The 27,897-nt window shown below is 34.0% G+C and overlaps 2 protein-coding genes and 1 non-coding gene across 8 annotated transcripts in view; 1 reads left to right on the top strand and 2 right to left on the bottom strand.

Moving 5' to 3' along the window:
• The first annotated feature begins 1,153 nt into the window (after window positions 1-1,153).
• Ars2 (arsenic resistance protein 2) lies at window positions 1,154-9,133 on the top strand. Of its 4 annotated transcripts, none has more exons than XM_070314019.1 (16): window positions 1,154-1,255; window positions 1,647-1,792; window positions 1,933-2,244; window positions 2,727-2,921; window positions 4,245-4,311; window positions 4,388-4,635; window positions 4,733-4,908; window positions 4,987-5,109; window positions 5,215-5,456; window positions 5,602-5,742; window positions 5,821-6,066; window positions 6,158-6,328; window positions 6,422-6,684; window positions 6,786-7,061; window positions 7,254-7,376; window positions 8,512-9,133. In XM_070314019.1, the coding sequence occupies exons 2-16, from the start codon at window positions 1,674-1,676 to the stop codon at window positions 8,588-8,590; spliced, it is 2,781 nt and encodes a 926-aa protein (XP_070170120.1). In that variant the 5' UTR covers window positions 1,154-1,255; window positions 1,647-1,673; the 3' UTR covers window positions 8,591-9,133. The 4 variants fall into 4 exon arrangements, with proteins under 4 accessions (XP_070170120.1, XP_070170118.1, XP_070170121.1 ...); XM_070314017.1 differs by having other exon boundaries at window positions 4,984-5,109; window positions 8,512-9,132; XM_070314020.1 differs by lacking the exon at window positions 8,512-9,133 and adding an exon at window positions 8,342-8,414 and having other exon boundaries at window positions 4,984-5,109.
• Window positions 9,134-9,300: 167 nt separating this feature from the next.
• Window positions 9,301-27,897, bottom strand: part of LOC138943303 (uncharacterized) — a 32,935-nt gene continuing 14,338 nt past the window's right edge. The window contains exons 2-10 of one of the 3 annotated variants that reach the window (XM_070314014.1): window positions 21,430-22,329; window positions 21,283-21,348; window positions 16,575-16,818; window positions 13,581-14,019; window positions 13,325-13,452; window positions 11,065-11,184; window positions 10,551-10,568; window positions 9,849-9,996; window positions 9,301-9,486 (exon numbers count right to left, since the gene is read on the bottom strand). In XM_070314014.1, coding sequence (XP_070170115.1) covers window positions 9,390-9,486; window positions 9,849-9,996; window positions 10,551-10,568; window positions 11,065-11,184; window positions 13,325-13,452; window positions 13,581-14,019; window positions 16,575-16,818; window positions 21,283-21,348; window positions 21,430-22,329 — 2,160 coding nt within the window. In that variant the 3' untranslated portion in view covers window positions 9,301-9,389. Of the gene's footprint in view, window positions 9,487-9,848; window positions 9,997-10,550; window positions 10,569-11,064; window positions 11,185-13,324; window positions 13,453-13,580; window positions 14,020-16,574; window positions 16,819-21,282; window positions 22,330-27,897 lie in introns of all 3 variants that reach the window. The other 2 variants (XM_070314012.1, XM_070314013.1) reach the window with 2 other exon arrangements.
• LOC138943470 (U1 spliceosomal RNA) lies at window positions 20,607-20,770 on the bottom strand. Its single transcript, XR_011448476.1, has one exon. It is a non-coding gene; the product is annotated as a U1 spliceosomal RNA (small nuclear RNA).

Below are 27,897 nucleotides of genomic sequence, written 5' to 3'. Positions count from 1 at the left end.
GCGCACTGCATCCGCGTTTAAAAAATTAATCATGCAATCTGCGAAATTCGCGATACCGGATACAGAAGAAATAATATCTTGCAGAATACAAATAAATCTTTTACGAGACGTAATAATTTATCTATTGAATGAAGATAAAAATATGATCGCACGGTACATATATACTCTGCTCTCTTTGTCATTCTCGATTCCTTTGTAAAAGTTTTTATTTACATCACGTCTAAAAATGGTAAAAAGTGTTAATGTTAAAAAATTCTAATATCGACATAAAAGTATAATCATTATTTTAAATGTTATATGTAAAACTTACGTGAATAATTTTTCTCTAACAAAAATCCTTTATAATTTTATTCTTCTCTTTTTTACATATATAAAATATTATTTTCCGTAAAAACGATCTATGCCAAGATGAAGGGAAACTTCTTTTCAACAGAAATATGTTCATAGCGTGAATGCCATGTCTTTGTCTATCAGACCTTCAGTCACATATAAAGATAGATATTTTATAAAATTATACCAAAAGATTCTACAGATGTTACATATTCGATATATATTAGGTTATAAGCTAATAGTGATATCAATAAAACTAATTTAACAAATCTTCTTAAATATTTATTCGGTAGATTTCCTATATGTATTTAAAATTTCTCGTATCTGTGGAATGACGTGTAGAATCGATAACGGATTATAAGGACGCCGACATGCGCTAGGCTAGACGTGGAGTAAATTCTTTATGCGCATGCGTAAGTAATATCATTGCCCACGTGATTGATCATCGCAGGCTCGTACTTAAGCCCTTAAGGTGCGTTCGGAAATTCTATTCATGGAATAGAGAAGCTTCTAATTGACCAATTAGAGGACAAAGAAATCTTTACTCTTTTTCTCCTGATTGGTCAATTAAACGTCACTTTACTTCACGGGTAGAATTTTTGAAAGTACCCAAAATATAATAGCCGCGTTCAGCAGTACAATTATTGAACTGTCGTCTTGTCAATATTCGACGTTGATTTGTTGGCTCTAAAAATAAGGACCATTCACGGCCCTTGGATTATTACTATAAACGGTTTGTTCTGCTGACGCGTTCAATTGTTGAGGCCCATCGACGCTCGCGCTACTGCTCATGCGCGGGTTTGCCCCAATAATTTGCATACGTAAATGCAGTGGAAATCGGCTGACGTAGAGGGTTAGTTATTTCTCGGATTTCACCTGAATACGTTCTCAGGATCTTAGGTTCTCGTCGACTGACACGTCTGCGGTGAGTGAACTTGTTAAATTATATCCTCCACTCTTCTTCGTGCTTCCTCGACTTCAGCAAAATATCGCATGAAACACATTGGTTATATACAATGATAGTGGTGGTATCGCGCCTTTTCGAGGAGAAGCTATTCGATCTTTGCCGGCATTTTAATAAATAATGATGGGAACTGGCTACTTGCTTGTGTAGAGAAGACTATTTCACATGATCATTGGCGGTCTCCTTATTTACGACGTTAAACTTAGTGAGAATCGTATATTGAAACACAGTGCTCTACTTGTAATTTCGCTTACATAACCTCTAAATGACTCAAAGCGTTATATATAGCTGGAAACATTCTTACAAAAGAAAATTATATATATATTTTTATTTCTTTGTATTTCTTTTTTAGGTGCAGACATTCAACACTCCGCAGAATATGGCAGACTCGGATGATGAATACGATAGAAAGAGACGCGATAAATTCAGAGGTGAAAGGACAGAGTCGTATTCACGGGAACGCAGAGATGACCGTAGACGTGATGATTGGGTTGATAGGTACATATTCCATATTTTTAATTATATACATTCTGTTTTATATATGATGATAAATAAAATTCTAATTTTCCCTTTTCCTTTTATTGTTGATGTTTATATATTTCATTTACTGAAAATCTTTTCTTATTTCTTTTTTATAGTAGAGACTGGTCAAGTCGTCCGAGACAGCGTCCAGATTATCGCGAGTATCGAGGTGGAGGAGGTGGAGGACGCGATCGTTACAGTCCTGCAAGATCTCAAGACATGCAACCACCTTTGAAGAGAATGCGATTTGAATGGGATGATAGACCAAGATATGGTCACGATTATTATGGTGGAGGTAGCAGTGGTGGTGGTGGTGGTGGTGGTGGCGGTGGTGCTGGCGGCGCTGGTGGAACTTCGTGGAGTCCAGATCATTATCCCCCTCCTCACCATGGCAACCATCACTATGGCAATCACAGTAATAGCAGCAGGTTCGTTTGTTTTGTTATGTTAAAGTCATTCTCTTTTGAGTTTTGCTGGATTATGATGAATAGTAAATAATGAGGAGAGCAGGATTTATGAGAATTCTGCCAAAACGGAGTCGTTTGACTCCAAGATTATTAGCTAAATTAAGGTAGTGCTCATATTTATAAAATACTAAAAGCTTGCTTTTAAAAAACTGGAACAGATATATATATATATATGTATGATGCAGTTACTATTATTATTATTATTTATTTATATATATAAATTTCAATTGTTTCATTTAAATGGAGATAAAATATAAATGCCATTTAATAATAAATATTTTAAATAAACACGTACATAATATCATACATCTTATGCATACGTTAAAACTTACTGATTGTATTATGACAGGCAGTTATATTATTTATGCTATTTTGTATATATTGTATTAATTAATAATATTTATTGAAATTATTTTAGCATATTTATAATATTGTTTTTTCAGTCGGGAAGTAGCTGGAAATTTCAGTAATTCAAATGTTGAAACTCAGCCACCTATGATGTCATTCAAAGCATTCCTTGGTACTCAAGAAGATACTATTACTGACGAGGAGGCTATTAAACGCTACAACGAGTACAAATTGGAATTCAGGAGACAGCAACTCAATGAATTCTTTGTTGCTCATAAGGACGAAGAATGGTATATTATAATTTTTATATTCTTCTTTTTCACACTTGAGGAGGTTGCATTGTTACATATTATAGAGGATTGAACAATTTTATCGCGGCATTGTTTATGTACGATGAAGTGTAATCAATTTCTATAGTAGCTGAAATATTTTTGCTGAATTTATCAAGCTAAATAGTTAATGATATCATTGAAATCATAACTTTACACTAAAAAATATGAATACATTTAAATAACGCGGCCATTGTAGGAGATCACACAAAACTCTGTCCACGCATGTACATATATCGGTACACATGCCTGGTGGAGGTAGATAATTTATATAATCTTTGATAAATTGCAGACACATAATACTATAGCTCTAATTTCAAACAATATGACCAGCTCTGTCTATCCCTACAGCGTATCGCCGTCATCGCCTTATACCTTGGGTCATCTCGCTCGTTTATTTTCTCGTACGATATTTTATGAATTTCGCGTTTCGCGCATCGCTGAAGACACAAGGTGCCTGTTTAGGTAGCTAAATAAATTGCGAGCTGGGCGCGCAAAGCCCAAAACATGCTCGCGTATAGGCCGCGTTCTAAACCCGCTATTTATTTGTCACGCTCGAGTACTATACTTGTCTATAAGACAAGTACTTGTCTGAATCGACGAGAAAACTGAATGCGAGTAGAAATATGACTGCAGGTGAGGCTTCATTCTGTAACCGACAATGCATGGTATTACCGGCCATGCTTCGGGTATATTTAATTACGATATATACGAATTTGGATAAATCAAGGAACAAGGATTCGCGACTCATTAAAACTCATACAAATTTTCGTTTCGTCGATTTTTAATTTATTATAAAGGGCGACATAGTTAACGGGTTTGAATATTTCTTACTAATGTCTCTCTCATTTTTTCTACCTGTCTACTTTCCTCTATACATTCCACTGATCGTGATAATATTTTTAACAAAAGTTGTACCATAGGTACAACTATGTTTATCATTGATACAAGATTCTTGTTTAGAAACTTTTACTTTACGAATATATGCATGCGCATGCAAAATATGAGGAAGCAAGATGCCGACTCTTTCGCTTTTACTTATGTAGAACATAAAAAAAATATTGTGCAACATTTTATATACCTCATATCTGCATACGCAATTAATATACGGAAAAAAGGTGCCGATTTTCATTCGCGTTGCATCTTTTAAATTACAGAACTAGCTGCATCACTGAATTATACGTACGTGTGTTCCTATTCAAGACGTATAAGATTCATATAGTATTATTATATTGAACTGCTTTGTGAGTATTCACTTATTATGCTTTTTCTATTGATCATTAGGTTCAAAATAAAATATCATCCTGAGGAATCAGTGAAAAGAAAGGATGAACAAGTATCAGCGCTTAAGGTAGATACAAAGCTAAAATATATGAAACATCATCTTCTGATTTTAGAATATTTATCTAACTGGAATTATATTGCAGAAACGCGTGGATGTTTTTCTGGAGTTGCTGAACTCGGGAGAGATAGAAAAAGTGTCTGTCGACGCCGATCAAGCAGATGCATTGCTACATCTTTTAGATGCAGTAGTTATTAAACTGGAAGGCGGAACAGAAGAGGATTTACAAGTTCTAAACATCAAGCCACCTAAACCTATAATAGTTAAAGATGTCTTGAAAGAAAAAGAAGATAATAAGAATAAATCTTCTACAGAAAAAAAATCCGAGAATAGGTATTACATGATATTAGATATTAAGATATACATAAGGTATAAAGAAATCAAATTGATAATATATTCTGCAATTATTTCTGTATTTGGTTTATTTCAGCGATGAAAACAAAATGGACGAGTGTAGCGAGAAGAGTTCCAAAAATGATGAGAATGCCATGACAGAAGTCGAAAATTCGGAAAAAGATGAAAATGCGGTATCTGAATCTGATAAAATAAAACAAAATGACGATGAATGCAAAGATGTGGAAGAAACTGCTGATGATGATAAGCCTCGTATGTATATCTCAACATTTGACAATCTTCACACTCTACGCAACGTTACACATAATATTATCTCTCTTATTATAGCAGAAAAATCAGAGAAATCAAGGAAACGTAAACGTACCGAGAGCAATAGCAGCAGCAGTAGTAGCAGTAGCAGTAGTTCTTCTGGCAGTGACAGTAATAAACCAGACACACCGAAAACGGAGACTCGTAAGTACAACTAAATAGATATCTCTTTGCAGAAATTATCATCATATGAGGTATATCTTTGTATTATATTTATTTTACTCAAACCATATATTTAATTATCATCAGCTGCCAATGAAAAAATGGAGGCTAATAACGAAGAAACTGACGAAGGTGATGCTAAGAAAGAGAATCAAGAAACTAAAACAAAAGTAGAAATTACGAATAATAAAAAATCTACAATTGAGCCAGCAGCAGTGATTGATTTGGCCAGTGAAGATAAGGATAAGGAACCTAGAGCTCTGCACAAAACGAGCAGCATTTTCCTTCGTAATTTAGCGCCCACGATTACCAAAGCAGAAGTTGAAGCGGTTAGTTGAAACATTATCTGTTAAATAATCTTATAAAGGATTTACTTGTTAGTAACTCATATTTTCTTTACTGCAAACTCTGTTCTTTTGCATTAATGATATAATTATTGATATTTGAAATAATATATTTATTATTATTAAACAGATGTGCAAGCGATTCCCTGGATTCTTACGCGTAGCTATAGCGGATCCGCAACCAGAGAGACGATGGTTCCGCCGTGGCTGGGTTTCGTTCGAGAGACAAGTGAATATCAAAGAAATCTGCTGGAATTTGAATAACATCAGAGTAAGTTTATTCGTTTGTTCTGTTATTAAAAGAAGAGATTAGGAACACCTTTAAACTCTTTGTCTTTTTTTTGTACAGCTACGCGATTGTGAGCTTGGTGCTATAGTAAACAGAGATCTGTCGCGACGTATTCGATCAGTGAATGGTTTAACATCTCATAAACAGATAGTCCGACATGATATTAAACTCAGTGCTAAAATTGTTCACAATTTGGATAATAGGGTGGGGTTATGGAAGGAAGATAAAAAAGATGAAAGTGCATCGAAGCAAGAAGAAGAGAAAGAAAATAAGACCGCACCAAGTAGTAGTGAGGTCGAGCAAGCTGTAAGCAAAATTTTTGGATTGTGTTTCTATAAAAGTGCTTCTGTATCTAAGAAACGTAGTTCACGATTGTATCAAATTTTTTGCATTTTAGGCTTTTGGATTGTCATCTAAAAATCCAATATTGAAAAATATAACGGACTATTTGATAGAGGAAGCTTCGGCCGAAGAGGAAGAATTGCTAGGTATGTCAGGCGAGCAAGAAGAAGGTCAATTAGGTGGTGACGGAGATAGTTCTATTGAAAGAGATCCAGTTTTAATCAAGGTAAATTAAATAAACTCGTACAAAATGGCGATTGATGATGGAAAATAACGTGTTTATATTTTATACAAATGTATTGTGTCTTCATTCCTGCAGGTATTAGACAAATTAGTGTTGTACTTACGAGTCGTTCATTCTGTTGACTACTACAATCATTGTGAGTATCCAAACGAAGACGAAATGCCAAATAGATGTGGAATAATGCACGTGAGAGGATCGCCACCCAACGCCAAAATTTCCAGCGCTGAATTATCGGAGTATTGTCGTAATTTCGAGAGCAAGATGTCTGCTTTCCTGCAACCAGTCGCTACCTTATCCACTGAAGAATTCGACAAGCTAGGCGCGAAGAATGCCGAAGCGTATCCTTTTTTTGTTTCAAGGAATGTACAAATACTCGATACGTTAACCTGAAAATGACAATTAATTCATAATATGAAATATTTTCTTAATATATGAACAGTGAAGTCGAAAAATTCGTTCAAGCTAACACCCAGGAATTGTCAAAGGATAAATGGTTGTGTCCTCTTAGCGGAAAAAAATTTAAAGGACCTGATTTTATCCGCAAGCATATCTTCAACAAACATTCCGAGAAGGTCGCCGAAGTGAAAGCGGAAGCTGAATACTTCAACAACTATTTGAAAGACCCAAAGAGGCCTCAGCTTCCCGAACATCCTGGTAACAAAACTCCACTGAGGGACGGACCGCGCGAGAATTTTTCGCCGTATGGTTGCAGCTCGTAAGTGTACAAAAGTCATTTGCAATTAAAAATATTAAAGAGCAGATCATTTGTATATACAATCATCATTGTAATGTGTAACATTATAAAAGAAGCATTATTTTATGTAAACACACGCATTTATTAAAATTCTACCAAAAATATGAAAGTAAATATCGTTAAGATATTCAATATGAACATCCGTATTTCCAGATTCGGAAATTATGGTGGTGGATACGGCGGTAACAGGGGCAATTACGGTTCCGGCTACGGTGGCGGATTCGGTGGTGGATTCGGCACACCGCGTTCCAATCGTGGCGGATTCAATCGAGGACGGTAAGCTACTTCTTTTGTTACGTTTCGATGCAAAGCATCAATAAAATTTGCCCCGACTAAAATATCGTATAGTCTATAAATGAAAATTATAAAAAGTATTTACAGCGTTGGCATAGGTCAGTTTTTTTTTGACACATTGTTAAATTCGTACTGAAATTAAAACAAGATTTAAGATACATTCATAGGACGAGTAAATTCTTGGTCTGATCGGATTAATAGAGTGAACGTAGTGATGCAATGTTTTACAGGGTCGCTCCGGATTCTGCGTCAAGATCTGTTATTAGTTATAATGATTTGGAACAATCAGACATGGACATGTTTTAAATTTTGTCGAAATCTACGCGAATATAATTTTTCACAAAACGAAACAATCATAAAAGCGTTAACCAATAAATTTATGCAAATTATCTTTCTGCCAACATATGCATATATATGTATGATGTGTAATACATCATTAAGAAAAAGATAAAAAACGTCAAATTAATAATCATTGCATTACAAAATCAGCACAATCTTTTACTCAAATTGTTTATAATAGGACTTAAATTTTTTTAGACTATGCATTGAGATTCAGTATTATATTCATAACCGAATTCGAAACATACAACAAGAGAAATAAATAAAATCTATAACTTTATATATAATTTTGCATACATAACGCTATCTAGAATGAGTTTGAAGATTCGCTGATGTTGTAAATTTGTGAATAACAAATAAACCTATTTGTATATTATTCTAATATATTTGTTATTTTATTTTATTCCATTTCCACTTGAATCCTATGTCCGGTTGATCGTATGTTATACAAAATTGATATGATATGATCCAATCACATATGTAGCACAAAACATAATTATCATTCTTAATAATGCATTATAATAATATTTTTGCAAGCTTTGTTGAGAGTTACAAACTTAAACAATTAATCAAACTGCATATAAATTAATTTTTTCATTTCAATATAGATGATATGTGGAAGATACATATAAAAGCAAAAATGTTACGTACATGAGCAAACAAAGTAACCAAAAATGTAAATAATATATAATTTAATATTATTATAAATATTAAAAATTCTAATATATTGATATATCAATATTCCTTTAATTATTCTAATAATAATTTAACATTACAGTGGCGGTGGTAGTGACTTTCGACCAGTCATACATTATCGAGATCTCGATGCACCCCGAGAACCGGACGAATTCCTGTAAGATGATCAATGTCTACAAGAAGTACTGATCGAATACAAATATATGGGCACCGTTTAAAAGCACTTGGAATTTCAATATTTCTTTTGTAAACAACATTTACACCAGTATACGTTTGGCGCGTATCTGTGTACATATTTACAATTGCTATAATTAATTCTTAATTCAAGAAAATTAAATGGATCGTTTAATTTTAAAACAGAAAATGTGTATGAATATTGAATGTTTAAAAAAAAAAGAAATATTGAAACATACTTTCTTCACGTAAAAAAAAGCTTTGAATAAAAAGAAAAAATCGAAATCCAATCTAGAAGTAACATAATAAGAAACTTATATTATGTATTTTATATATAACTTGAATTTCACAATGTTTCTGAATTAAAAAGAATATAGATATTCTTATGTTAGCAGTAAAATATGCACTCTGGAGGAACAAATTAACTTATTCTACATAATATGTTTTTTTGTTTTATGTAAGCAGAAGTATAAAATTGATTTACATAATCTTAATACTTATCATTCATGAAACGTATGAACGTGAAATGTAGAATTATATAATGACACAATAAAAAGGATTTTGAAAATTGGCCGTATTATTTTTTACGATTGTTAAAGAAATTGTAAAGAGGAAGAAGGATAAAAAAGAAGGATGGGGCACTATTTCAACATATATATATATATATATTGTTATATTTTTATTTATATAACACACTATATACACATTACGTATATTTATCTCTGTATAAAATATTGTATTTGATTTTTTCTGATTGGCAATATCTTATTCCTTCACATGCGAATACTAAGTGAACCGATCCTTACAATGTCTCTCATCCGTGCCATCTCCGCAATCGTCAACCCCGTTACATTTCATTCCTTTCGTAATACATCTGCCATTTCTGTATAACATAATTGTTTTCAACAAATGTCACAAATTCTTTTCTATTCTTGTTTATGAAAGAACATCGTTACTTTTCGAGAATAGAAGATCGAGACGCAATGTATGCTGAATTAAAAAATTTATTTTTTTCCATGACAAAATTTAAAATGTATTATAAACTAAAGAATTTTCAATTAAAGTGTTCAATATTTACCATATTATCACTAGAGTTTATTTTAGTATATGCTCAGAATAGAAAAGAATACGAGAAGCATTTAAAAGGTATGATTTAAAAGATAGAGAGGATTCAGAAAGCATATCACGTATATCTTTCTTTTCTTAATTATTTCTTATACGGAGAGATGTATGTTAATGACTTACTGGCATGTAAATTCGTGTTTATTGCATCGTCCTTGGCACCCGTGAGGCTCATCCGATCCATCGCTACAATCCGATAGTCCGTCGCAAAAACGAGTTTTTAATATGCATTCCCCATTACTGCAAGTAAATTCGTTGTCCAAGGGGCAAGCTAAAATGAAAATCACTAATAGACTTTAAGCAGATATTTATATAAAATGATGCGCTTCCGAATATTCGATATAACTCGAGACAACGAGTTTCTAATCATGTGTGATTTTCGCTTAATGATACATTTATATTGTACTTTCAAAATTACTCTTCCAAAAAATTTCGATTGCATTTGTTGAAAATTTGAAAAGTAATTATTAAGTTTGTGTGTATATGTATTTTTCTCTTACATTTATATAGGATGTCACACAAATTTGATCAGTCACTTTTCATCTATGAATTATTATTGTATCCGGAATATATTCGAGTCCAGATTTATGTACATCATATAAGAACATATATCGTTATAAATCATGCAACGTTCTTGTAATAACAATTGGGTTAGAGTCTCTGAATATGTCAAAACGTTTAACATACACTAAGAAAAAAAAAATTTTTTTAAGCATTGATATGGAACTCGTATACATTATCGACAGTTCGATAGAATGCGTAGGCATGCAGACTTGCGTGCAAAAAAAACTCGTGCGTTTTAAATATATATACAAATGTACTCACACCGACCGATATTACGACCTACGGAAAGAAAGAAAAAAGAAAGGATATGAGAAAAAAATCTTTGTGGCTCAAGCTAAAGCAAGACTACAAAAATATATATTTTTCGCTTAATTCTGCTTGAACTTTTGCACAAAATGTTCTACAAGTTTTTTTTCATGTCACGTATCTTATGAAACATAAAATATTTAGAGATATCATGGAAAAAAAAAGCTTACAGAAAACACTCGAAAATTGTCAAGAAAACAAATGACTTTTGCGGCATTTTACTATTATTTTTTATTGTAATAGAACCTAAATAAATATGACCGAGAAGGAATGCTCGATAGTTGCAGACCACTATGTAAAAATTCAGCAGATCTTTTTTTGTTTTCTCGATTCGATTAATCAGTGCAGTATAGACATATTCTACGAAAATCTCAATAGTCCTCCACCCTATTACAACATAATATTTTCGTTTCGTCAAACATTTCAACATCGTCGTTATCGCGAAAAGAAGAGAAAGAAAAACGCTCACCTAACGTGCAATTAATCTCGTCGGTTGCATCCCAGCAATCTATCTTTCCGTCGCATCTCCTTTCCAACGGAAGGCAGGAAGTCTCGTTACCGCACTGAAAATGCGTCTCCAGATTGCAGACTGAAAAAGAACGTGTAGTACCACCCGATAGTATCGCATTCTACTTGCTTCGTGTACTTTGCCTCTCGGTGTGCTCGGGAACGCCTATATTAAATATCGCAAGAGCAATGTTCTCGTTGTTAATTCGAGCGAGCAATTACGCGTGAATTGTTCGACCGGACATGTGTACTTACATGTGTTCTCATAAACACTATAATATGATTTGTTACAAGCATGTAGAATTTATATCTCACTCGAAATCTCTCGTGGGAATAAAAATTTGATCGATAAGAGAAATTCAGTATAACAACTTGAAAATAGACAATGACCACGATATAAAATCATCTTGTCGAACTTTTTTTTTTTTATTTTATCAGTCAGTAGTATAACGAAATGTAATATTGTGCGAAGAAACAGTGTAATATCATCCTTTTGTAAAAGTAATTCTGCACGTGCTTATATTATATCTGCAAACGAATCAAGCCACGATAAGATCCTTCTCGGAAAGAATACTTTTGTTATAATTGATTATACAATTGACAGATATTATGATTTATGTAAAATATTTTAACTTGACTACTAAATTTCATAATATATGTACCATTTTTTAAGCTTCTCTATTTCGAGTGGAATCGGATTATTAATACATATTTTGCGATTATGCTTCGGCTTTGGTGCGAGGTATGTGACCAAATCCAGACAGCACAAAACATCTTCAGGATCATCCTGAATATGTCCAGGACGGTTCAGGACATTTGTAGGATGTTTTAAGATATTATTAAATATATTTATAAAAGTTTAATATGCATACATAATTATTTTTAGTTGTGTCGGCTATTTAATATAATTTAGAAATCTTAAGTATTATAATAAGTATTAATGTCCTATAAATGTCCACTGGATAACCCCTGGATGTCTGTAGGATATATCTGCCCTGTCTATTGTATTGGATGTCTTTTGGATTTCCAGAGGACATATATTGTACATGTGCTATTAATTGTTAACAATAATTTCGTTTAATATTAATAATTGAATTTGGTGCGCACATTTTCATATATTCAAAATTATTATTTATTTAATATTTCATGAGAAATGTTACTGTTCGCAACATTCCAAAAACTTTACAAACAATAGTATTCAACCGCTAGTTCGTTTGTTTACCACTATGCGACACGCAAACTCGTATTTGAGATTTGATCATGAGAATTATATAAAGCTTGCAAAGAGCAACTGACAGGAAATTACAAATGTAATTATTTTCTATCAGTTCAATTTCTAATGCAATCCCAACATAGGGAATTCAGATATTGGATTGTTTAGAAAATATTACACAACTCAAACCCAGGAGCCAAACCTGAAATATTCATGTACAGCATGAAAGCCTCAAATATTAAAGAACGTGAACTATTTTTAATATTAGATTTTTAGTATTGGCAGTAAATAACAGAACCCAATCTTAATTTATATTTAAATTTTTAAATTTGCTCCTTGAAACATACGAAAAATATCCCTAACGTATCCTATAAAAATCCTTAGGATGTTCCACAGGATCTCCCTGGATTCTCCAGAGGTTAATATACGGCTATCATTTACTCTTCCTCAGGACATCCAGAGGAGATCTGAGGATTACAATGGGATATCCTGAGGATATCCTACATGCATGTCCTGGATGCCCTTTGGACGTCCTAAGGACATCCTTGTGCTGTCTGGGAAGCAATATCAAAAAAACTGGTAAACCGAAGCCTCGCAAATAATGGCAAAGTAGAAAAGCCGATAAAACAGAAAGTTATAGGTCATACCAAACTGGGGCAATGCGGTGTGTTTTAACGAGAGACAAAGTCGCACGCGGATAGCGGCTTGTAACGCTTCGCGAGAAGCTATCTACTTCATGATCGAGGCGAATAGATAACAGTCGACTCACGTCAATTGAAGAAAAATCTAATATTTGTTTCAAGACTTTTCATTTTTTTTTTTCTTTTTGTTTGTTGCCAAAAAGACTAAAATATTTTTAAAATAGCTGATAATTAAAAGATCTGCAATATTTTTAACAAAATTCAAAACCCGTTCGTAATACTTTGAAATTTAGTTAAGTTTATTGTAAATCTCTAAAAAAAATTAATGCGATTTGGATCCTTTCACTTTTTATCTCATTTATACTTACCACAATCATACTCGTCCGAATGATCGTAACAGTTCATATGCCCATCGCAGCGCTTGTTCAATGGGATGCACAATGTGTTGGAACAGGTCCATTCATCGTCTAGGCAATAGTGTTCGATCTCCACACATCTTTAACAAATAATCCGTTGAAAATAACAAACGACTAATTATATTATAAATTAAAAAAATTCTCATATCTGTACGAAAATAATTGCACAGATAATATTAATCTCTCAAAGACAAACATCGACGCGAACCTGAAGGCGTCTATATCGAGACGATGGCACTTCTGCTTATTGATGATACAAAAACCGGCGCATCCGGTGGGATCCTCTCGATCGTAGGGGCTTCTACATATTGGCACCTCCTCGTCGACAAGGGCGACGCATACCTCCTCACCTTCAAGGCAATCGTCGCAATATCTCGTTGCATTAGCGTTCCGACTCGCGGCTTCCGTTTCCACTCCCATCGACAATGAAACGCTCTCCGGAAATGACGACGCATCGCCGTTTAAAAAGGCGGCTATGGTAAACGCGTCGACGCTCATCGTCATCGTCGTCCCGGTCGTTGAGATCAGATCAGGCCCGTCGTTCGGAATCACGGATATGATCGGTTCGCCGGATGTAACGTTCTGCTCCGTCAACTTGCCCGTCGACGATTTCAGGTACTGCTGAATGATCTGGAGTTTCTCTGGCTCTGAAAAGGAGTAACAGGCATCGGATCGATCATCACGATTGAAAGAACTCGTTACTTATTATCCCGCTGTGAAAACGGAAGTACAGACTAAATATAACAACGCTTTTACGAGATTCAACAGATATATCTGTTCTTAACTATCGATTATTCAGAAATAAGAAATCGATAAAATATAAGAAAAGGATTTATGTGTGAAAGGCCTTTGATTAAACAATTTTCTTTTCTCTTATCGGAAAAATAATAGTTTTCTTAATCAAATTTTCGTTAAGGACAAAGTTTTCAAATATAATATTGTCAGATTATGCAAAAACCTGACTCTTAATCACGCTTTATATTATTACTTTAATAATCACAGTCAGCATATACTTTCTCATTAGAAAGATAATTTATATAGAAGCAAATCTCATGTTTTCTATAACGCTTTCTTTATTTTATTTTTTTTTTTATTTTTTCGTTCTATTTTCCTTAAACGAACAACGATCAATTATTATGCGAAAGAAGTGAATAAAGTACAATAGTTCCTTGTGCTCTGTCTCAAAATCAACGTAAATGTAATTTTTTAATTTTTTTCTTTGTTTAAATTTTGGAGAATAAAAAGTGTTAATTTCGCTTTTATGTTCCGAATTTTGTGTATTGAAAGGCTGAAGAAACGAATCGAAGACGTGTTTCGCGAATCCACAGGAATTTCATAGACGTATAGCGTCGCACGGTCATTGGCTTTTGTCGCTTTTCATCGCGCATCGCGACGCGCGACCGCGCTTCAACTCGATGGACCGCGCGCGCGGACGAAGGAGACGTTCTGTTGACCCCCGCGGTTAAATTCATCTCATCGTTGGACGAGCAGCAATTGCTACGCTTCGTCGAATTAAACCTCGGTCTCGGCTGGACGCGGATACTTTTAATTGTCCGAAACGATAAGGCGACGGCACCGGCGAATATACATAGCGCATCGTTTATTCCTCACCAATATAGGGCGTTCTAGCACGCAATCCCTGATAGGGCAAGATGAAGAATTTATGAAAGTTGTAAATCTTATCGAGAGCAGGGTTGGGAAGTAACGCGTTACCGTTACAGTTACTTTTTTCTGTTTGTAACGATAACGGTAACGTCGTTACATTTTTACAGTAACGGTAACGAATTAGCCGTTACTTTCATCGTTATTTTTTGGCTCCTTATTATCTTATATCTATTCGATAGATGTATTTTTTGAAAAATATTTTGTAGCCTTCTATCATAGGCTGCATTCCGATAAGTCACTGCCAATACCTGAAAATCTGTAGTAACGTAAATTATAGATTTTACAATACTGAATAATGAATATTGGGATACACTCTTAATAATATCAATATTTCTCTTATCAATATTTAAAAATAATGTTTGATAAAAATTTTCAACAAAATTGAAATTTCTAAATTACAATTTAAATTCTTATAAAGATAAATATATTGAAAAGTAAAGATATTAATATAAAAAATTAGAATCATTAAATGAGTTTAATATAAAAAGCGCTTGCTATATAATGACTAATTTAGAGTTTTTAATTGTAACATAGATTATTACATTTAATATTGATTATTAAATAATTTTATAATCTAATAGCTTATTTTTAGCTTATTACAAAAAAACAAAAACCTAACGGAAAAGTAACGAATCGTTACTTTTTACAAAAAATAACAGTAACGGTAACGCGTTACTTTTATAGAGTAGCGTTCCCAACCCGAGATCGAGAGTAATGACTTCATAAGATTGCCATTCGTGATACTATAATACGGAAAAAAACGCTGATAACGAAATAATTTGCGTTCAAAAAAATTGCGATGAAATGATGATTTCAAATCAAACTTTTGCTATAAAAAAAGTCAGTCTCTTTATCTCCATAAAACTTTACAATATCGCAAATTAATTTAGCAATACGGAAGACGAGTCAATTTGCAGTCAGCATAAAATGAATTACGCTTCCGTAATAAATCAACTTTTGATAAACGTTTTGATCAATCGATTAATCTCCGCAGGCTGAACAATATTTCATTCTGATAAACAAAATACGTATCTATCGTAGTAGCCGGTGAACTCGTTTCTCACTTCGTCAAATATTCATCGAGCTGCTATCGCTGTTATTTCAAGCGCAATAAAATAGATCATAAATATACATATATGAAATAATTCAATATATTCTCTATTTTAAATAAATTAATAGATGAGCAAAAAATAAAAAAAAAAGATAAGCATCTTGTTGCGAAGGATCTCCTCATATTCTTATTTTCAATAATTCTTCATCTGAACTAATTTTTATTTAATAAATAAATATGATCTCGAAAGAATATCATATATAATTTATAGTTCGGAAATTAATGTAATAGCAGACGCATTTTTTTTTTTTTTATATTCAACAGTTCAGGTTGTATAAAAAAACATTTTTTTTTTTTTTTTTTTTTTTTTTTTTTTTAGGAAAATTTAACGAGAGTTCATTTAAAGAGTTTATTAGTTACAATAGTGAAAAAGAGAATCAAGGGCATCAAGAGTGAAGCAGCGTACATAAATAAGGGTTCACCCACCGAAAACGATGTATAACGCGACTCCTGCGACTCCTAGCAAGATCAGCACGATGATCAGCAGGGGTACGAGCGCGCTGGAGCATCCGGATACCTTCGTGGGACGTGCCAGGTGTAGCGTCCAGCCACGGCGATGTTTGTCGAGACGCGCCGGATGCGGTGGCGGCTCGTTTCTGACACTTCGACGTAGATTAACGCGATTCTGCGAGGTTGGTGTGTGCGTCCGCGCTGGCAGGGAATAGGCCCTCTGAAAAGAGAGAAGAAGAAAAAAAAAAACGTAACGAGAACGATCGACGCTAAAAGGCGAATGCGAATTTATGAAGCGAAACGTAAGTCTTAGAAATGACGTCGTAAAAAAGGTGAGAAGAAATTAAAAAAAAAAAAAATTCTTGAGAAACGCAAGAAAAATTGATTCGAAAGACATGTGACAATATTATATTTGAAAACTTTTTCTTTAATGAAAATTCGATTAAGAGAATTATTCTTTTTCTAATAACAGAAAAAAATTATTTAACTAAAGGGCTTTCGCGCACAAATCCTATTCTCATATTTTATCGATTTCTTATTTCTGGATAGTCGATAGTTAAGAACAGATGTGTGACTGTTGAGCCTTGTAAAAAAACATTATATATATATATATAATACAAATAACAAAGAGATATATTATAATATTATAAATAACATATGATACATTATATATTATAATTATAAATAACAAAGAGAAAGAAAGATCTTCGCAGAACTTCGCAATCAAAATAATAATATATATTGCTAGATTATCAGAGAAAAATTACTCCCACAATATCCCCTTTGCTTCTTCAATTTTTCATATTCGCCAAAACATCAAATGATGCAGAGATAATAGCTGATTAATAACTGATCATATTATACAGTTTTGAGAAATGTCAACTTTACTATATGCGCTTTCGTAATTTTTGCTGTCTGCCTCTCTCGACGGTGCGCGGCTCGCTAACGACGAGGTTTACGCCGGGCTATAGATAGACGTTTTCCACTTCCGTTCCGTTTTGTTTCTTTATGTCGGTGCCGCGCCAGACGGCGGCTGTTTCTTCTTCTTCTTCTCTCGCGGAGAGCTCCCGTCACGTCAGCTCCAATAAGGGTTGGCGAAGTCGCGAACGATCGATGAATCGCCGACATACAAACTTGAAGTAATCAAAACGCCTAATATAATTTCTCTCACCGTAGATTCGTGTACTTTATTTATCGCCCGTATTAATCATCCGCTCATATTGGCCTATATTTAATTCTCTTCCGTTGACTACAATTTTCGGTACGACACAAATATCCCATGAATATATATTTCTCTGGATAGCCATTAATCTGCCAGATATGCCAGGACAACCACATCTTTCATATCCCTGATTGTAGGAAGTTATATTTTATTTTATTTTTTATTATAAAAGATATTTTATCTCTAAAAAATCTTTTTTTTTTTTTCCGTTCATAGTTATAAGTAAATTAAGTAATACGAGAATTATATCTTATTAAAATATGATATGATGATAAATATATGATATATTAAAAAAATACGTAGAATATGCATTAAATTATAAAATATTTTTTGTAATTTTACTTTAATTTTTATATATTGCAAAAATTTTAACTCTTATACTTCGTTTATAATAATGATGAGATAATTCAACACTGCTCGGCCAACACGTTCTCTCATCTTCGTTAAAGCGTTCGGACGGAAGTCTCGAGAAAATTACCTAGAAAGCATAACACAAACTAAAAGACGCTCAAAATAAAAAGTCACACGTCACACCTGCGAATTTATTCTTAGAGAGCGACCATTCAGTAATCCTGGTATCATATTTATTTTCTAGATGAAAGGAAAGAGAGCTGGCTTGATCTTCTTCAAACGCGATAGTACACTTAAAGAGTTCTAAGAGATATATACAGGGTGTCCCATTTTAATCTCCTCAGGCAAATATCTCAAAAACCAAGCCCGGAAGAAAAAAATATTTCAGACAAAAGTTGTTTGGTTTCGAGGGGACCATAAGATGGTAACAATGATTTGACCTTGGAAAATCATTTGAAGGTCATGTGAAGGTCAACTTTAAAATCTTAAATAGAAACCCCCATTTTTTATTTAGTATTCTTGTAGCTGACATCGAGAGCTTTCCAAAACACTATAATAAAGTATTTTTTTATTAAGTACTTTTTGAGTTATTTTATATTTTATAATCTGACATCTTTTGATATAAAAAATTAAATATCTCGTAAAATATTCAGTTTTCGATAATCTTACCGTAATACTTTTATGTACAGAATAATGAGACAAATCAATTAGTATAAAAAAAATTGTTTTTAAGAAAATTGTTTACAATGTATTTTTTTAAACAATTATTTGTGTTTTTTTTTGGCACTAATTAATTTGTCTTTTTATTCTGTACATAGAAGTATTACGGTAAAATTATCGAAAACTGAATATTTTACGAAATATTTTATTTTTTATATCAAAATATGTCAGATTAAAATATAAAATAACTCAAAAAGTACTTAATGAAAAAATAGTTTATTATAGTGTTTTGGAAAACTCTCGATGTCAGCTACAAGAACACTAAGTAAAAAATGGGGGTTCCCATTTAAGATTTTAAAGTTGATCTTCACATGACCTTCAAATGATTTTCCAAGGTCAAACCAATGATACCATCTTATGGCCCCCTCGAAACCAAACAACTTTTGTCTGAAACATTTTTCTCTTCCAGGCTTGGTTTTTGAGATATTTGGCTGAGGAGATTAAAATGGGACACCCTGTATATTCATTAAAAATACAAAGGCAAAAATCAAACTCCAATAATATTTTTTACAGACAAATAAAAAAATATTGTCATAATTCAAGATGCAAGATAAAATATGCATAATATTTCGTGCGATTAAATCAGTGTAATTTGTATAAACTCAATATATTAATATTTATACAATTGAAAATATTTCTACGTGAAAAAAATATCGCCGTATAAAAAATCCTATCGTTAATCATTATCAATATCCGATAAGGCGTGTCGTGTTTTTTAATAATTCTATTCACAAACATAATTATTCTCGCGTACAATTATATATAAAAAAAAAAAATAAAAACAGAATATAAAAGGATCAAATAGATTAATTACCACGTAATTCGACGATAAAACAAGCTTTACCTTCATTTAAGGACTGTTCAACTCTCTCAATCGTCGTTGATTAAAAACAATCACATTTAATGACACGCGATGGAGAGCGATTTAACGATACCCCGATACGCTCCACGGAATGTCAAAGATGTCAATCGACCCGCTTCTGTCACGAAGCTCTAAAAGCCGGGGGAAAATGTTCTTCCTCTCTCTCTCTCTCTCTCTTTGTCGCTCGCTCATGCGTACATTTGGCACGTGCGGCGTGCACGTGTGCAGCGGTGACATAACCAATCGTCGTTGCCACTCGTTTATCATGCTTTGTGCGTACACATGTCTCTAAACGCTGATTCCTTACCGCACAATGGATAGACTCATAAAAAAAGCGATGATAAAACTAAAACTGAAGGGTCCAAAGCGCGAGCACAATAATAATCTAATCTATTTTTTGGAAACTTTAAAAGAAACATTTCTGAATAATTATAACTTATTCTTGCTATATTAAACAAAATTTATAAAGCATCTTCAGATACAATCAATATGTTGACACAAGAGATTTTTATTAAAAATATCTCTTGTCGGAAAAATCATTCTAAAATATCCGTTTCTTTCTGCACATTTACACACTGATGTTCATTTTTTAATAGAGATCTCATATATATTACTCTATACTTTGTCATGTTATTATATATTTTTACATATAAATAATATTTATCTCTTCTGTACAGATGTATGCCCGCAATTAGTTATAGTATTATATATACGGTATATTACACGAGATTATATTGATTCTTACGAAAGATAAAATACGAAAAACTTTTGTGCAGCTTGTTCGCGGACGTTCCGTTCACAGTATTTTTGTAATAACGCTGTCAAGAAAATGTTATGTTTACATGGATCTCATCCGGGGACAGCGCGAACGCAGTCCCGACTACCAAAAATTATACGCCCGAGATATCCACTTTAGGGGTATTCGCAAGGGTCAGCCTTAACCGTGGTGCAATGGAAAAGCCTCGCCCTGGAGGAACCGCCTTGTTGATCACGGTAGCCTCTGCGCCAGGTAAGTATGTCTTCCATGCCGCGCAACATCCTAATAGTTGCTGTTCGACGAATTTCCAATACGAGAAACTTGTATCTGAATGCGCCGCATAGCGGTAACTTTGTTCAACTAAGCCTTCTGGCATCGAGTCGTTTAATCGAAACTAGTCGGCCAGTGATTCTCCTTCACCTTAGCAATAATTCGAAATGTATTCTTCGCGTCGTTTTATATTGCGTTATAATTCGTTTAAATAATCGGCGAATGGAATAAAGAGCTTTTCTTCAATCCTACATTTTATATACGGCGTTGTCTTTAAATCTTAAAAATAAATTCATTAAGATTCAAAAGATCTTCCTATTTTTATTTTCTCGCGAATTAGAATATAATATTTTTTCTATCGAATATTTTAATTCGCGTGTCGTGAAATAAAATATGCAAAAAATATATGTTTATGTAAGAATATCATACCGCGTTTATAAATTTAAAAAAAAAATAAAAAAAAATAGACGGGAAGTAGTAGACATTTTCGCGAACAATTCACCTGAAAAGGATTCTGATCTTTGACATCGGTGTAGAATATCGGCGACTCCTTGCCGTACCAGCGTTCCTGCGAGTAGATGGAATTAATTCTCATATCAGTCCAATTCTTTGATTCTCCTAGTATCTTATTCTGATTATTCTCCGTCACCTGGCCCAACATCCTGTCGTTTACCAAGAACCTAGACGCGGAGTGCAATTCACTCTCGAGAAATGCAATCGGGGTACTCTTGGCGCCGATATCCTCGAGACTCGTTCTTTTCACGATCGGGTAGATCTTCATATTTTGCGATCTCAGCAGTGAATCGGAAACCCGTGAATCCCGAAACAGAAGGCTAGACGTAAAATCCGGATCCTTGTTTCGATGATTGATCTCGTTCTCTCTTAGGATCGTGTCCTCGCTACCGGTCAGCTCGTTCAGCTTCTCGCAGGAGCTCGCGACAGCCAATTTGCTTCTGCAATGCTTGCAATCCTTCTTCCTGCGTCTGCGGTTCGTTCGCCGATCAGGCTGCACCGGCACATCTCGCGATGAATCCTTCTCCCGTGGTGACGAGGACACGCTTTCGAGGATGTTTTCATCAGGAAGGGATCCTGGAAGCTCGCGAGGATTCTTGGAGGCTCTCTTGAGGTCATTCTCGTTCGTTCCGGACACTGGTCGCGACGAGGAGGTCGCGCTTTTGTGATTGGCACTGATCTCAGCCGAGGAGGCCAAAGTCAAATTTTGTTCAACGGATCTGTCGAGAATCGCGGTAGTCCCTATCGACGGTGATTCATTGACCCAAGCTTGCCTGGCGCGATCGGCCGATTGGCGATTCTCAGTCTCGCGAATCTCGTCCGCAAACGATATCCGTTCGGAAAATTTAGAAGCGGCCGTCGTATCGATGGAGATGTCCTCGTACACGTGACTCTCGGCATGCAATGTCCTTGCAACGATAGGATCACTTCGATCGATCGTATCGTGAGGTTGCTGATCGCTATAATGAGACTCGAATGTGGACTGCTCTTCTGCGCGCGATTGCTCCTCCTCGTAACCTTGGTTCTCCATCTGAAGCTAAAGAAAAAAAAGTGCAAAATTAATAAGAAGTTTTTAATTTTTAATTGTTGTGGTATTTAATTAAACTTTGCGCGACAATCGATTTATTAATGATTCCGCGAAGAGTTATTTTTAAAAATATATCGTATCTGATATTGGAAGCTACGATAATATATGTATAATGTATACTATATTAACAATAAGAGAGGCATCGTATTATCAATACATACGTGAATCGATAAGAAGAAGAAGCTAAAATGATTGAAGTAAAATTTAACACAATATTTTCGTTATAGCAAGTGGATGTATAAACTAAATTGATTTCTGTCCTGCTCGCAAAAATAAGATACGTTTAACGATAATTTACATTTCATTAATGTTTTATTCTTAGAAACATATGCGTATGAAAAGCGAACGATAATTGTTTCTGCACGTGTATCACTCGAACAATTTTACCTATCACATGCGTGAGAGAGGGAGAGAAAAAGAGAGAAAACGAGGAGAAAATAGAAGGGAACAAAGCTGCATACACATATACGGGAAGATGAATCAAGCGTGTCTCATTGGGGGGTAGCATCCACACGATTATCGCAATTATCGCGACTTGACTCTCCGATTGATCCCTGTCGGACTCATGACGTCATTGGCGAGCGCGCCCGTGGGATCATCTGTTTATTTTTAATTCGTCTGTGCGATATGCTTAGATTTCCGCAATCTTACACGTGCCACAGATGCTTCCCCGTTTTATCAGAGAGAATAAAACAAAAGTCATCCTCCTCGCTGTCTATCTCTGTCCAATAAATATTATATTATTACTGATTATTTATTATATATTATATTATTATTAATTATTATCTTATTATAATATACAATATTGATATTTTTATGATATATATTATAACTGCATCAAACATAAACCATTTATTCTTCTGAATCTGTAATTTGATTAAAGAAATCAACGTTTAATTTTGCATAATCGAGCCACAGATTGTCAAATTTTTTATCAAGTATATATAAAAAAAGAACTTGTAAACATATATGACATATATAATTCATTTTCGTCAACATTAATCCTTTATGTTAGAGATATGGAAATCATCATTTTGCTGCAGTTTTAATTAATCACGTGCCTATATGTTCGTTAAATCTTCATTTTCGATCGTCATTAATGCACGTTCGCGTTTCAACGACGACAACGAGCAACCGTTCGCGAAGGATGCGTTTGCGTACGAGGTCGATACGACACAAAGAGTCTATTCACTAATAAATACAATTAGCGCGTCGCCGCTCGCAGTATCGAGATTATTTCGAGTTGCGTCAGCGCGACGAGTTTCTCATCGCCCCGCACAGATTCTCGTTAGATTAATAATCCCATCGACTGTGTCGTGTATTAGAAATCAATTCGATTATTAATTCCGCGCTGATTCACAGCCGCATTCATGACGCATTCTAAAACGAAGTCACGGAATCGCGATTTTTATCATGAGCGTTCCACGTACCGACATCGTCATACGCGATGTAAATTTTAATAAGCGAAGGATATAGGTACCGTGGCATACATTATTCACGATCGTTGCGAATCGGCGGTTTACCAGGTATATAAATATGAAACCGGAATTTTTGTATAGAAAATACATGTTTATTGTATGAAAATGATAAAAAATATTTTATTCCAAGTATTGCCCATTGCTAGCTATACATTTTTCCCATCTCTCTGACAATTTGTCGATGCCACGCCAAAAAAACTGTTGCTCCTTTGAGGCAAACCAGTCATCGAGCCATTTTCGTACATTTTCGTAAGAAGTGAAGCGCTGCTCGGCAAGTGCGTGTCCCATCGATGCAAATAAGTAGTAATCGGATGGAGCCAAGTCTGGTGAGTAAGCCGCATGCGAAAGTATTTCCCAACTAAACGCCTCAATCGTTTCCTTGACCGGTTTTGCTGTGCGCGATGGTGCATTATCATGAAGCAAAATCACTTTGCGTTGCCTTTTTTGATATTCTGGTCGTTTTTCACGCAAAGCTTGATTCAAATCGATCATTTGTTGTCGGTAGCGTTCAGTATTAACGGTTTCGCCAAATTTTAGCAGCTCATAATAGATCACACCCTTCTTCCAAGTTCTTCGTTTCTCACGTCAAAATCGCCACTTTTGAATTTTTTAAACCACTCAAAGCACTGTGATTTACCAAGAGCATGCTCACCGTAAGCTTCGACAAGCATTCGACGCGATTCTGCAGCAGTTTTCTTCAAATGGCAACGGAAAATCAATGCTGTCCGCAAATCGTAGTTTCCAGGCACAAAATTCGATATGTTCAACGCTATTAAAAACTATGCTGTTGTATGAAACTTGTATTGTCGTGAGTTGAAAATCTTTATCGGATGTCAAAACAAAAAAATTGCGCCAATGACGCGGTTTGACGGTAACTACATTGACAGCTAGGGGCAAATTCCGGTTTCATATTTATATACCTGGTATATATCCCGCGAGAACGCACGTTTGATTTCTTTCAGTGAAAAACGAACAGGATATCCCCGATCGGATTCTACGACTTTCCTCTAACAATGGAATGTGTTGCGAATGAATGAATAGAACTTGGTTTTGCGAAAGAGTCGTCTGAATCGAGGAGTCTGATAGATTTCGCTTAAACGGTATACAACTATTTATCGACATTAATCCTTAATTGGCACACGATATGATATTTTGAATCGTTTGATAGATTTATTGAACGTGCTAATGTACTGTCGAAAATAATGCATTTCCGAGATCTCTTTTTTTTAATTTCCAAAAACCTTTGGCCAATAATTTCTTAAAACTTTCGTTTTCTTTGTTATAAAAAGAAATCGAGAATTTATACAATTTATTTTCTTGACATTCAAATATTAATATTCAATAATTAACGATAGTTATTTTCTTGCATTCTATTCAAAATATCTCTCCTCGCTATTTAATTTGATATATTTTATATACGTATCACGCATGACAAATTATCAATGTATTTTACATAGCTGTAAATTAACGTGAGATAAATGTCGTAGACCGCGCACAAATTCGCCTATTGGGTAGACAAAACATGTGAATTAATTTTATAGTCTACATGAGCAAGCTTGGTTACATATCGCATATTTCGACCAGTCACATCAAAGCACATTCCTCGGCGCGCCAGCATGATACAATGGCTATTTTTAACATTTCTCAACTCTTTCTCATTGAAAAATATCACCTTAAATATATATCTCTCCTTTTTCACATTTTTCTTTTAATTATTCTATCTATATAATTCAATATTAACAGTACAAATCAGAAACAATTATTTTACGGACACTTTTTTTTTTATAAATAATTTTCGATCAATATAATAGTATTGAAAAGTCACAATAGAGAATTAAAAACATTTTTATTTCAGTCTTAAATAAATTTAATTATATAATTGTCAATCGTACAAATCTCGCTACGTGTTTGATCCTAAAAAAAAAAAAAGAAAAAAAAAGAAAATACAGTTATTAAATTTCGTACTGATAAATACATAAATAAATATACAAATGGCAAGTCTATAAAGTTTATAAAGAAATGGATTTATTGCCATATAATACAGATGTTTTTATTGCGAGTTTTGAAAAATGGCAAGATACCCTGGACATGTGACAGTGACACGCGTTTGTCTTATCGCATTTATAGAATTGCTGCGAGCCGCACGATGCGATCCTCTCGCAATTTTATTCAAGTGTACACAAGGAAAAGACCCCTCCTTTTCCACCTGCCTTTCCTGCCATAGACATTCAATGAGGCTATCATTAAAGTCATTACGTGCGATTGCAGCTTGCCAGGTATACTTTTCGTTTTTCCCCGCCTCTGCTCAACTTACAAATCTTTCTTTTTTTTTTTCACGCAGAAAGGCATCGTACGCATATTGTATGTATAAGTCATATTATTATGGTCACGATTGGTAGTCTTATTATGTTAAATTAATATTTAACTACAATCGCGAAGAAAATACTTTTTTCTAATTTCTTTAATTTTTATGCCTACCTTCCCCTCTTAAACATTTCCAAAAATTTATTTTAAACAAATTTGAATTAATAGAGACTATTACTTGTGACAAATTATTTTATATTTTAATACACACATATAATCAAAGCTATAATTAAAATTTTATTAAATTAAAAAAAAATATTAAATTTAATTCGATAAAAACCAAGTTGAATGTAAGTTGTTATATAATCTATAAATGAAACGACGCGACAATTCTCGAGCGGCCTATATGAATGGTAAGGAATGTATTCCACTTTCACTGTATCGCAACATATATTTAGAACGTGATGATGTTACTTAAGTCATTGTGCGTCAACAAACGGATACTTACGGAATATAAAGAATAATCGTAACTTTAAGGGCGATTCGCTCGCTCGAGGGACATTCGACTAAACACTGTGCGAATTTACGCATTCCATTGTCACTCGTAACGCACGCGTGGAACGAACCGGAAGTAGAGTCACTCTTCTTTTCAGTCTCTTTCTTTTGTCCGATTGTGATTCCGGAAAGTTACCGGAGGTAACTATGAAAAACACGAGTACCGATAATCAAGAGTTGTAATTATTTTTCGTGTTTGTTCGCAAAAAAAAAAAATATATAAAGCCTTTCTCCTTTAAAGTCTTGAGGTCTTCGAAAATAGGAGAAGAAGAAAAAAAAAATAAAAATTCTGCCTGCAAGAATCAATCGATTCGATCATATAATACAATATTTTTGAAACAAAAATATTATATCGCCCTTTTCAGTATCTGGTATAATGTCAGATGTGCACATTTGAGGATAGTTTAAAACAAAATATCATCAAATATTGACGTCGTGAAATGGATTTTACTCAATAATTGTTTTCCGAGACACGTTGTAAACCGTTATGTTTGTAAGAGACTTAATTTTTTGAAACACCGTGGTGATGTTACTCCGAGCACCGAGGAAAATAATGTAGACAAGCCCCCTTACATTACATTACCCTTTGTTGAAGGTTTGAGTGACAGTGTCGGTCGGTTTTTTAAAGATATGGGTTTTAATGTTGTCTACAATGTACCTAAAAAATTAAATTCATTGATTAAACGCGGTAAGGATGTGCTGCCTATTAGTAATAGAACGGAAGTCGTTTATAGAATAAATTGCAAGAACTGTAGTGCTTCATATATTGGTCAAACGAAAAGACATTTAGCTACCCGCGTCAAGGAATATTTTAATAACATAAAAATGCACGCTAGTAATCTTTCGGTAATTAGTAAACACAAATTAGAATTTGATCATGACTTCGATTGGTCAACGCCTGATATCCTGCATACTGAAAAACATGTAAGAAAGAGAGAAATAGCTGAAATGTTCTTTATTAAAAGATATGACAACACTGTTAACTCTCAGAAGGATACAGAGAATTTAAATAACATATACGATAGATTAATAAAGGTCGTTTAGTCTTTCTCGGTATCTTAAATAGAGAGGTTGACACAGTGTGTCATTATGACATAGCGACTTTTTTCTCTTTCAACTTTAACTAATGCAGGTACATAAATTTGTTTATTTCATTTTTGTAACGGGATTATCATTATTT

The sequence above is a fragment of the Polyergus mexicanus genome, unplaced genomic scaffold (assembly GCF_030449975.1).
Source record: "Polyergus mexicanus isolate NDT 795.1 unplaced genomic scaffold, iyPolMexi1.0 SCAF_26, whole genome shotgun sequence".
NCBI classification, from domain to species: domain Eukaryota; kingdom Metazoa; phylum Arthropoda; class Insecta; order Hymenoptera; family Formicidae; genus Polyergus; species Polyergus mexicanus.
Note: the sequence above shows the minus strand (reverse complement) of the source record. Positions and strands in the feature narration are given on the sequence as shown.

Bases quoted from the DNA above. Each gene is read 5' to 3' on its own strand.
- Ars2 (XM_070314018.1), top strand. From the start codon at position 1,674: ATGGCAGACTCGGATGATGAATACGATAGAAAGAGACGCGATAAATTC. The intron at 4,909-4,983 runs GTATGTATATCT...CTCTTATTATAG, and splicing joins TGCTGATGATGATAAGCCTC to CAGAAAAATCAGAGAAATCA. The intron at 5,457-5,601 runs GTTAGTTGAAAC...ATTATTAAACAG, and splicing joins CCAAAGCAGAAGTTGAAGCG to ATGTGCAAGCGATTCCCTGG.